The sequence below is a fragment of the Heterodontus francisci genome, chromosome 19 (genome assembly GCF_036365525.1).
Source record: "Heterodontus francisci isolate sHetFra1 chromosome 19, sHetFra1.hap1, whole genome shotgun sequence".
NCBI classification, from domain to species: Eukaryota; Metazoa; Chordata; class Chondrichthyes; order Heterodontiformes; family Heterodontidae; genus Heterodontus; species Heterodontus francisci.
Window position 1 is genome coordinate 11,604,280 of NC_090389.1, and position 12,646 is coordinate 11,616,925.

At 46.1% G+C, this 12,646-nt stretch overlaps 1 protein-coding gene across 1 annotated transcript; it reads right to left on the bottom strand.

Moving 5' to 3' along the window:
* Window positions 1–1,290: 1,290 nt before the first annotated feature.
* LOC137380321 (uncharacterized PE-PGRS family protein PE_PGRS54-like) lies at window positions 1,291–8,294 on the bottom strand. The gene is made up of 3 exons (XM_068052252.1): window positions 8,255–8,294; window positions 7,326–7,931; window positions 1,291–7,238 (listed from the first exon to the last, which is right to left on the bottom strand). The coding sequence occupies exons 1-3, from the start codon at window positions 8,292–8,294 to the stop codon at window positions 1,291–1,293; spliced, it is 6,594 nt and encodes a 2,197-aa protein (XP_067908353.1).
* Window positions 8,295–12,646: the final 4,352 nt, after the last annotated feature.

Below are 12,646 nucleotides of genomic sequence, written 5' to 3' on the forward strand. Positions count from 1 at the left end.
GTTCCTCAGGATAGTGTCCTAGGCCCAACCATCTTCAGCTGCTTTATCAATGATCTTCCCTCCATCATAAGGTCAGAAGTGGGGATGTTTGCTGATGATTGCATAATGTCCAGCACCATTTGCAACTCCTCAGATACTGAAGTTATCCGTGTCCAAATGCAGCAAGACCTGGACAATACCCTGGCTTGGGCTGAGAAGTGGCAAGTAACATTCACGCCACACAAGTGCCAGGCAATGACCATCTCAAACAAGAAAGAAGCTAACCATCTCCCCTTGACATTCAATGGCATTGCTATCACTGAATCCCCCAGTATCAACATCCTCGTAGTTACCATTGACCAGAAACTGACCTGGACCAACCACATTAATACTGTGGCCACAAGAGCAGGTCAGAGGCTGCGAATTCTGCAGTGGTTAACCCACCTCCTGACTCCCCAGTGCCTGTCCACCATCTACAAGGTACCAGTCAGGAGTATGATGGAATACTCTCCACTTGCCTGGATGGGTGCAGCTCTAACAACACTCAGGAAGCTCGACACCATCCAAGACAAAGCAGCCCGCTTAATTGCCCCCCATCCACAAACACCATTCAGAACCTTCACCAGTGATGCACAGCAGCAGCACTGTGTACCATATACGAAATGCACTTCAGCCACTCACTATGCCTCCTTTGACAGTACCTTCCAAACCTGCGACCTCCAGCACCTAAAAGGACAAGGACAGCAGACATACGGGAACACCACCACCTGCAAGTTCCACTCCAAGACATACAGCATCCTGATTTGGAAATATATCGCTATTTCTTCACTATCGCTGGGTCAAAATCCTGGAACTCCCTTCCTAACAGCATTGTAGATGGAGAGCAGTGGTTCAAGAAGGTAGCTCACCATCACCCTCCTGAAGGCCATTAGGGATGGGCAACAAATACTGGCCCTTCCAGCGACGCCCACATCCCATGAAAGAATATTAGAACTTTTTGAGTGCTGCTGTTCCATTATGACGCAGTGCTGCTGCTCCATTATTACCCACAGAGTTAGAGAGAGACAGCACTGAAACAGGCCCTTCGACCCACCGAGTCCGTGTCGACCATCAACCACTCATCCCCATCTTCCCTGAATTCTCCTACCAACTACCTACACTACGAGAAATTTATAATGGCCAATTTACCTAACAACCTGCAAGTCTTTGGCACCCGACAGAAAACCACACAGTCACAGGGTGAAATTACAAACTACACGCAGGCCTTACCCAGAACTGAACCGGGGTCAATGGAGCTGTGAGGCTGTGGTGCTAAACACTGCGCCACTGTGCCGCCCAATTATTACGCAGTGCTGCTGTTCCATTATTACCCAGTGCTGCTGTTCCATTACTACCCAGTGCTGCTGTTCCATTACTACCCAATGCTGCTGTTCCATTATTACCCAGTGCTGCTGCTCCATTATTACCCAATGCTGCTGCTCCATTATTACCCAGTGCTGCTGTTCCATTATGACCCAGTGCTGCTGCTCCATTATTACCCAGTGCTGCTGTTCCATTACTACCCAGTGCTGCTGTTCCATTAGTACCCAATGCTGCTGTTCCATTATTACCCAGTGCTGCTGCTCCATTATTACCCAATGCTGCTGCTCCATTATTACCCAGTGCTGCTGTTCCATTATGACCCAGTGCTGCTGCTCCATTATTACCCAGTGCTGCTGCTCCATTATTACCCAGTGCTGCTACTCCATTATTACCCAGTGCAGCTGTTCCATTGCTACCCAGTGTTGCTGTTCCATTATTACCCAGTGTTGCTGTTCCATTATTACCCAGTGCGGCTGTTCCATTATTACCCAGTGATGCTACACCATTATCACCCAGAGCTGCTGCTCCATTATTACACAGTGCTGCTGTTCCATTATTACCCAGTGTTGCTGTTCCATTATTAGCCAGTGCTGCTGTTCCATTATTACCCTGTGTGGCTGTTCCATTATTACCCAGTGCTGCTGTTCCATTATTACCCAGTGCTGCTGCTCCATTATTACCCAATGCTGCTGTTCCATTATTACCCAGTATAGCTGTTCCATTATTACCCAGTGTAGCTGTTCCACTATTACACAGAGCTGCTGTTCCATTATTACCCAGTGTTGCTGTTCCATTATTACCCATTGCTGCTGCTCCATTATTACCCAGTATAGCTGTTCCATTATTACCCAGTGTAGCTGTTCCATTATTACACAGAGTTGCTGTTCCATTATTACCCAGTGTTGCTGTTCCATTATTACCCAGTGTCGCTGTTCCATTATTACCCAGTGCTGCTGATCCATCATTACCCAGTATAGCTGTTCCATTATTACTCAGTGCCGCTGTTCCATTATTACCCAGTGCTGCTGCTCCATTATTACCCAGTCCTGCTGTTCCATTATTACCCAGTATAGCTGTTCCATTATTACTCAGTGCCGCTGTTCGATTATTACCCAGTGCTGCTGCTCCATTATTACCCAGTGCTGCTGCTCCATTATTACCCAGTGCTGATTTTACATGATTACACAGTGCTGCTGTTAGATTATTACTCAGTGCTGCAGCTCCATTATTACCCAGTGCTGCTGTTCCATTAGTACCCTGTGCTGCTGTTCCATTATTACCCAGTGCTGCGGTTCCAATATTCCCCGGTGCTGCTGCTCCATTATTACACAGTGCTGGTGCTCCAATATGACCCAGTGCTGCTGCTCCATTATTACCCAGTGCTGCTGTTCCATTATTACCCAGTGCTGCTGCTCCATTATTACCCAGTGCTGCAATTCCATTATTACCCAGTGCTGCTATTCCATTATTACCCAGTGCTGCTGCTCCATTATTACACAGTGCTGCTGTTCCATTATTACCCAGCGTTGCTGTTCCATTATTACTCAGTGCTGCTGCACCATTATTACCCAGTGCTGCTGTTCCATTATCACCCAGTGTTGCCATTCCATTATTACCCAGTGCTGCTGTTCCATTAGTACCCAGTGCTGCTGTTCCATTATTACCCAGTGCTGCAACTCCATTGTTACCCAAGGCTGCTGTTCCATTAGTATCCAGTGCTGCTGTTCCATTATTACCCAGTGCTGCTGTTCCATTATTACCCAGTGCTGCTGGTCCATTATTACACAGTGCTGCTGCTCCATTATTACCCAGTGCTGCTGTTCCATTGTTACCCAGTGTTGCTGTTCCATTATTACCCTGTATTGCTGTGCCATTATTACACAGTGTTGCTGCTCCATTGTTACCCAGTGTTGCTGTTCCATTATTACTCAGTGTTGCTCTTCCATTATTACCCAGTGCTGCAGTTCCATTATTACCAAGTGTTGCTATTCCATTATTACACAGTGTTGCTCTTCCATTACTACCCAGTGCTGCTGCTCCATTATTACCCAGTGCTGCAGCTCCATTATTACCCAGTGCTGCTGCTCCATTATTACCCAGTGCTGCTTTTACATGATTACACAGTGCTGCTGTTCCATTATTACTCAGTGCTGCAGCTCCATTATTATCCAGTGTTGCTGTTCCATTATTACCCAGTGCTGCAGCTCCATTATTACCCAGTGATGCTGTTCCATTATTACTCAGTGTTGCTGCTCCATTATTACCCAGAGCTGCTGCTCCATTATTACACAGTGCTGCTGTTCCATTATTACCCAGTGTTGCTGTTCCATTATTAGCCATTGCTGCTGTTCCATTATTACCCTGTGTGGCTGTTCCATTATTACCCAGTGCTGCTGTTCCATTATTACCCAGTGCTGCTGCTCCATTATTACCCAGTGTTGCTGTTCCATTATTACCCAGTGCGGCTGTTCCATTATTACCCAGTGATGCTACACCATTATCACCCAGAGCTGCTGCTCCATTATTACACAGTGCTGCTGTTCCATTATTACCCAGTGTTGCTGTTCCATTATTAGCCAGTGCTGCTGTTCCATTATTACCCTGTGTGGCTGTTCCATTATTACCCAGTGCTGCTGTTCCATTATTACCCAGTGCTGCTGCTCCATTATTACCCAATGCTGCTGTTCCATTATTACCCAGTATAGCTGTTCCATTATTACCCAGTGTAGCTGTTCCACTATTACACAGAGCTGCTGTTCCATTATTACCCAGTGTTGCTGTTCCATTATTACCCATTGCTGCTGCTCCATTATTACCCAGTATAGCTGTTCCATTATTACCCAGTGTAGCTGTTCCATTATTACACAGAGTTGCTGTTCCATTATTACCCAGTGTTGCTGTTCCATTATTACCCAGTGTCGCTGTTCCATTATTACCCAGTGCTGCTGATCCATTATTACCCAGTATAGCTGTTCCATTATTACTCAGTGCCGCTGTTCCATTATTACCCAGTGCTGCTGCTCCATTATTACCCAGTCCTGCTGTTCCATTATTACCCAGTATAGCTGTTCCATTATTACTCAGTGCCGCTGTTCGATTATTACCCAGTGCTGCTGCTCCATTATTACCCAGTGCTGCTGCTCCATTATTACCCAGTGCTGATTTTACATGATTACACAGTGCTGCTGTTAGATTATTACTCAGTGCTGCAGCTCCATTATTACCCAGTGCTGCTGTTCCATTAGTACCCTGTGCTGCTGTTCCATTATTACACAGTGCTGCGGTTCCATAATTCCCCGGTGCTGCTGCTCCATTATTACACAGTGCTGGTGCTCCAATATGACCCAGTGCTGCTGCTCCATTATTACCCAGTGCTGCTGTTCCATTATTACCCAGTGCTGCTGCTCCATTATTACCCAGTGCTGCAATTCCGTTATTACCCAGTGCTGCTATTCCATTATTACCCAGTGCTGCTGCTCCATTATTACACAGTGCTGCTGTTCCATTATTACCCAGCGTTGCTGTTCCATTATTACTCAGTGCTGCTGCACCATTATTACCCAGTGCTGCTGTTCCATTATCACCCAGTGTTGCCATTCCATTATTACCCAGTGCTGCTGTTCCATTAGTACCCAGTGCTGCTGTTCCATTATTACCCAGTGCTGCAACTCCATTGTTACCCAAGGCTGCTGTTCCATTAGTATCCAGTGCTGCTGTTCCATTATTACCCAGTGCTGCTGTTCCATTATTACCCAGTGCTGCTGGTCCATTATTACACAGTGCTGCTGCTCCATTATTACCCAGTGCTGCTGTTCCATTGTTACCCAGTGTTGCTGTTCCATTATTACCCTGTATTGCTGTGCCATTATTACACAGTGTTGCTGCTCCATTGTTACCCAGTGTTGCTGTTCCATTATTACTCAGTGTTGCTCTTCCATTATTACCCAGTGCTGCAGTTCCATTATTACCAAGTGTTGCTATTCCATTATTACACAGTGTTGCTCTTCCATTACTACCCAGTGCTGCTGCTCCATTATTACCCAGTGCTGCAGCTCCATTATTACCCAGTGCTGCTGCTCCATTATTACCCAGTGCTGCTTTTACATGATTACACAGTGCTGCTGTTCCATTATTACTCAGTGCTGCAGCTCCATTATTATCCAGTGTTGCTGTTCCATTATTACCCAGTGCTGCAGCTCCATTATTACCCAGTGATGCTGTTCCATTATTACTCAGTGCTGCTGCACCATTATTACCCAGTGCTGCTGTTCCATTAGTACCCAGTGCTGCTGTTCCATTATTACCCAGTGCTGCTGTTCCATTAGTACCCTGTGCTGCTGTTCCATTATTACACAGTGCTGCGGTTCCAATATTCCCCGGTGCTGCTGCTCCATTATTACACAGTGCTGGTGCTCCAATATGACCCAGTGCTGCTGCTCCATTATTACCCAGTGCTGCTGTTCCATTATTACCCAGTGCTGCTGCTCCATTATTACCCAGTGCTGCAATTCTGTTATTACCCAGTGCTGCTATTCCATTATTACCCAGTGCTGCTGCTCCATTATTACACAGTGCTGCTGTTCCATTATTACCCAGCGTTGCTGTTCCATTATTACTCAGTGCTGCTGCACCATTATTACCCAGTGCTGCTGTTCCATTATCACCCAGTGTTGCCATTCCATTATTACCCAGTGCTGCTGTTCCATTAGTACCCAGTGCTGCTGTTCCATTATTACCCAGTGCTGCAACTCCATTGTTACCCAAGGCTGCTGTTCCATTAGTATCCAGTGCTGCTGTTCCATTATTACCCAGTGCTGCTGTTCCATTATTACCCAGTGCTGCTGGTCCATTATTACACAGTGCTGCTGCTCCATTATTACCCAGTGCTGCTGTTCCATTGTTACCCAGTGTTGCTGTTCCATTATTACCCTGTATTGCTGTGCCATTATTACTCAGTGTTGCTCTTCCATTATTACCCAGTGCTTCAGTTCCATTATTACCAAGTGTTGCTATTCCATTATTACACAGTGTTGCTCTTCCATTACTACCCAGTGCTGCTGCTCCATTATTACCCAGTGCTGCAGCTCCATTATTACCCAGTGCTGCTGCTCCATTATTACCCAGTGCTGCTGCTACATGATTACACAGTGCTGCTGTTCCATTATTACTCAGTGCTGCAGCTCCATTATTATCCAGTGTTGCTGTTCCATTATTACCCAGTGCTGCAGCTCCATTATTACCCAGTGATGCTGTTCCATTATTACTCAGTGCTGCTGCACCATTATTACCCAGTGCTGCTGTTCCATTAGTACCCAGTGCTGCTGTTCCATTATTACCCAGTGCTGCTGCTGCATTGTTACCCAGTGCTGCTGTTCCATTATTACCCAGTGTAGCTGTTCCATTATTACCCAATGCTGCTGTTCCATTATTACCCAGTATAGCTGTTCCATTATTACTCAGTGCCGCTGTTCCATTATTACCCAGTGCTGCTGTTCCATTATTACCCAGCTTTGCTGTTCCATTATTACCCAGCGCTGCTGCTCCATTATTACCCAGTTTTGATGTTCCATTATTACCCAGTGCTGCTGCACCATTATTACCCAGTGCTGCTGTTCCATTATTACCCAGTGCTGCTGCTCCATTATTACCCATTGCTGCTGTTCCATTATTACTCAGTGTTGCAGCTCCATTATTACCCGGTGGTGCTGCTCCATTATTCCCCAGTGCTGCTGTTCCATTATTACCCAGTGCAGCTACTCCATTATTACCCAGTGCTGCTGCTCCATTATTAACCAGTGCTGCTGTTCCATTTTTATCCTGCGTTGCTTTTCCATTATTACCCAGTGCTGCTGCTCCATTATTACCCAGTGCTGCTGTTCCATTATTACCCAGTGCAGCTGTTCCATTATTACCCAGTTTTGCTGTTCCATTATTACCCAGTGCTGCTGCTCCTTTATTACCCAGTGCTGCTGTTCCATTATTACCCAGTGCTGCTGTTCCATTATTATCCAGTTTTGCTGTTCCATTATTACCCAGTGCTGCTGTTCCATTATTACCCAGTGCAGCTGCTCCATTATTACCCAATGTTGCTGTTCCATTATTACACAGTGCTGCTGCTCCATTATTACCCAGTGCTGCTGTTCCATTATTACCCAGTGCTGCTGCTCCATTGTTACCCAGTGTAGCTGTTTCATTATTACCCAATGTTGCTCTTTCATTATTACCCAGTGCTGCTGCTACATTATTACCCAGTGCTGCTGTTCCATTATTACCCAGTGCTGCTGCTCCATTATTACCCAGTGTAGCTGTTTCATTATTACCCAATGTTGCTGTTCCATTATTACACAGTGCTGCTGCTCCATTATTACCCAGTGCTGCTGTTCCATTATTACACAGTGCTGCTGCTCCATTATTACCCAGTGCTGCTGTTCCATTATTACCCAGTGCTGCTGCTCCATTATTACCCAGTGTAGCTGTTTCATTATTACCCAATGTTGCTCTTTCATTATTACCCAGTGCTGCTGCTACATTATTACTCGATGTTGCTATTCCTTTATTACCCAATACTGCTCTTCCATTATTACCCAGTACTGAAATGTAAAGCTAGACACATAATCTTCACTGTTGACAACATTCAACGCATTCTTTGGATGGTGAAAATTTCTGCATTTACCCTTTGGCCTCAAAGTGAGCGAGGATGTGTTCCAACTGAAAGTAGATGAGGCATACAGGAGATGGAAAGGAGCAGTCAGCATCGCTGATGATATCCAGATATATGGTGTAGATGGAAAAGATCATGACAACCATCTACATGAAGCCATGGAGAGAACCAGGAAAACTGGGATTAAGCTAAATGCAGACAAATGCATTGTGAAAGTGACAGAATACCAGTTCTTCGGAATGGTGTGCACACCTGACGGTGTTAAGCCAAGCCCTGAGTGAATCTCAGCCATCTCGGGGATGGAAGCCCCAAGAGATCAGAGAGAGTTAAGAAGTTGCCTTGGTTTGATAGAATACATGAGCTCCTTTATTCCACACATGTTGGAACACACAGCAAACCTGCGGGAGCTGATGAAGGAAGATGTAGAGTATCAGTGGTCAGAATTACACGACAGCAGTTTCAACAAATTCAAAAAGGTAGTATGCAAGGAGACAAGTCTGTCAGACTGTGACAGAAAGAAACCTGTCACTCTGCAAGTAGATGCTTCCACAAAAGGACGGGAGCAGCCCTGGTACAAGAGGGAAAGCCAATAGCATTTGTGTCCAAAGCTCTGACATCAGCTGAGACAAGATATGCCAACATAGAGAGAGAGCTTTTGGCAGTTGTGTATGGATGTGAGAAGTTCCACACAAATCTCTGTGGGAGGAGGTTCACAGTGGCGAGTGATCATCGTCCACTGGAGCAGATCTACAAGAAAAATCTATGTAAAGCATCAGCAAGACTGCAGAGGTTACTCAGGCTTCAGAGTTATGATTTCACTCTGAAATAGAAGCCAGGAAGAGAAATGGTGCTGGCAGACATCCTATCTCGGTTGTCACCACAGGAGAAACACGAGATAGAAGATCTAGGCATAAAGATTCATCACCTAGTGAATATAACACCACCAAAACCGAGTCAAATTAGAGATGAGACCAGCAAAGATGAAGAGTGACAGATGCTGTCTCAGCGAGTGATCCAGGGATGACCTGATAGGATACAGTACACACAGCCAGCAATATGTGATTCTGTGATTCTGAATACGGCAGTACTGGTCTATCAGAGATGACATCTCACTCGAAGATGGTGTTCTGCTGGCCGGATCCAGAATAATCAGACCCAAAACAATGCAGGAAGAACTTCTGGAGAAGAAACATGAAGGCCACATGGGAATGGAGAAGTGGAAGCTCAGAGCCAGATCAGCTGTGTACTGGATAGGCATATACAAAGACATCGAAAATATGGTCTCTTTATGCAATGTATGCCAGAAGTACAGAAACACACAACAGAAAGAGGAGACGATAGCTACTGAAGTACCACCCAGACCTTGGCATACTGTAGTAGTCGATTTATTCACACATAATCAAGAATGGTATCTCATAGTCGCAGACTACTACTCAAAGTTCCCTTTTATCCAGAAGATGAAAGACTGGAGAGCCACAACAATAATCTCAGCAGTACGAGTTCTGTTCACTGCGCAAGGGATTCCTGAAAGGTTAATATGCGACAATGGCACCCAATTTACATCCAGAGAATTTAAGGAATTCGCAGACCAGTATGGGTTCAACACCATCACCTCATCATCACACTACCCACGGGGTCACGGATTTATAGAACGACACGTCCAGTCGGTCAAAAGAACACTTGTGAAATGCCAAGAGATGAAGGAAGACCAAAACCTGGCCTTATTGTCACTCCGATCCACGCCTCTCAAGGCTGACATGAAATCACCTGCAGAGCTGTTAAATGGAAGAAAATATAAGATTACTCTGCCAAGCAAAATAGACCCTTCAAGTGACCAGGAGGAAGTTAGACAACAACTCACTGAAGCACAGATAAGAGGAGAGCAACACTTCAACAAATATGCTAAATCCCTATCCGAGCTGTTGAAAGGACAAACTGTACATGTACAGGATCCAATCGTGAAAACCTGGAGCCCAGCAAAAGTTGTTGGTGAAGCTGAGACCTCAAGGTCATATATCATTGAGACCGAAACCAGTAACCAAATGAGAAGGAACAGAATCCATATTCGACCTACACCTGAGCTGGAACAACAGAAAAGACCATCAACAACACCGGAAACATCACTACCCAGTGAGACAACATTAACAACATCACCAGCAAGTGACACAACATCGCCTGTGCAGTGTGCAAAATCACCACTGAGAGCAACAAATGACAAATCTACAAGATCTACAAGACCTACCAGGGGAAAGCCACAGCGGCCAGGTCTCTGGCACTGAGCCTGGCTCTGTGGCTCAGAAGGGAAGGGGGGAGAATAGGAGAGCGATAGTGATAGGAGATTCAATGGTTAGAGGAACAGACAGGAGATTCTGTGGTCGCGAACGAGACTCCTAGATGGTATGTTGCCTCCCAGGTGCCAGGGTCAGGGATGTCTCGGATCGAGTCTACAGGATTCTTAAGGGGGAGGGGGAGCAGCCAGAAGTCGTGGTACACATCGGTACCAATGACATAGCTAGGAAAAGGGATGAGGACCTGAAAAGCGAATATCGGGAGTTAGGTTGGAAGCTAAAAGGCAGGACGAGCAGAGCAGTAATCTCAGGATTGATACCGGTGCCACGTGCTAGTGAGGCTAGAAACAGAGAGCGAGTGCAGCTGAACACGTGGCTACAGAGCTGGTGTAGGAGGGAGGGCTTCAGTTATGTGGATCATTGGGATACCTTCTGGGGAAGGTGGGACCTGTACAAGAAGGACGGGTTGCATCTGAACTGGAGGGGCACCAATATCCTGGGCGGGAGGTTTGCTAGAGCTCTTCGGGAGGGTTTAAACTAGTTTGGCAGGGGGATGGGAACTGGAGCTACGGATCAGTGGATGGGGTAGCTGTTGAACAGGCAGATACAGAGTGCAGAGAGTCTGTGAGGAAGGTTAGACAGTTGACAGGGCAAAGTTGCAGCCAATATGATGGGTTGAAGTGTGTCTATTTTAACGCAATAAGTGTCAGGAATAAGGGTGATGAACTTAGAGCATGAATCAGTACCTGGAGCTACGATGTTGTGGCCATTACGGAGACTTGGATATCACAGGGGCAGGAATGGATGTTGGATGTTCCGGGGTTTAGATGTTTCAAAAGGAATAGTGAGGGAGGTAAAAGAGGAGGGGGAGTGGCATTGCTAATCAGGGATAGTATCACAGCTGCAGAAAGGGAGGTCATCGAGGAGGGTTTGCCTACTGAGTCATTATGGGTGGAAGTCAGAAACAGGAAAGGAGCAGTCACTTTATTGGGAGTTTTCTATAGACCCCCCAATAGCAACAGAGACACGGAGGAACAGATTGGGAGGCAGATTTTGGAAAGGTGCAGAAGTAACAGGGTTGTTGTCATGGGTGACTTCAACTTCCCTAATATTGATTGGAACCTCCTTAGTGCAAATAGTTTGGATGGAGCAGATTTTGTCAGGTGTGTCCAGGAAGGTTTCCTGACTCAATATGTAGATAGGCCGACTAGAGGGGAGGCTATGTTGGATTTGGTGCTTGGCAACGAACCAGGCCAGGTGGCAGATCTCTCGGTGGGAGAGCATTTCGGAGATAGTGATCACAACTCCCTGACCTTTACTATAGTCATGGAGAGGGACAGGAGCAGATGGGATGGGAAAATATTTAATTGGGGGAGGGGGAATTACAATGCTATTAGGCAGGAACTGGGGAGCTTAAATTGGGAACAGACGTTCTCAGGGAAATGCACGACAGAAATGTGGAGGTTGTTTAGGGAGCACTTGCTGCGACTGCTGGATAGGTTTGTCCCGATGAGGCAAGGAAGGGATGGTAGGGTGAAGGAACCTTGGATGACAAGAGATGTGGAACAGCTAGTCAAGAGGAAGAAGGAAGCTTACTTAAGGTTGAGGAAGCAAGGATCAGACAGGGCTCTAGAGGATTACAAGGTAGCCAGGAAGGAACTGAAGAATGGAGTTAGGAGAGCTAGAAGGGGACATGAAAAAGTCTTGGTGGGTAGGATTAAGGAAAACCCCAAGGCGTTCTACACTTATGTGAGGAACAAGAGGATGGCCAGAGTGAGGGTAGGGCCGATCAGGGATAGTGGAGGGAACTTGTGCCTGGAGTCGGAGGAGGTAGGGGAGGTCCTTAATGAATACTTTGCTTCAGTATTCACTAGTGAGAGGGACCTTGTCGTTTGTGAGGACAGCGTGAAACAGGCTGATATGCTCGAACAGGTTGATGCTAAGAAGGAGGATGTGCTGGAAATTTTGAAAAATATGAGGATAGATAAGTCCCCGGGGTCAGACGGGATATACCCAAGGTTATTACGGGAAGCGAGGGAAGAGATTGCCACGCATTTGGCGATGATCTTTGCGTCCTCACTGTCCACTGGAGTAGTACCAGATGATTGGAGGGTGGCAAATGTTATTCCCTTGTTCAAGAAAGGGAATAGGGATAACCCTGGGAATTACAGACCAGTCAGTCTTACATCGGTGGTGGGCAAATTATTGGAGAGGATTCTGAGGGACAGGATTTATAATTATTTGGAAAAGCATAGTTTGATTAGAGATAGTCAGCATGGCTTTGTGAGGGGCAGGTCATGCCTCTCAAGCCTTATTGAATTCTTTGAGGATGTGACAAAACACATTGATGAAGGAA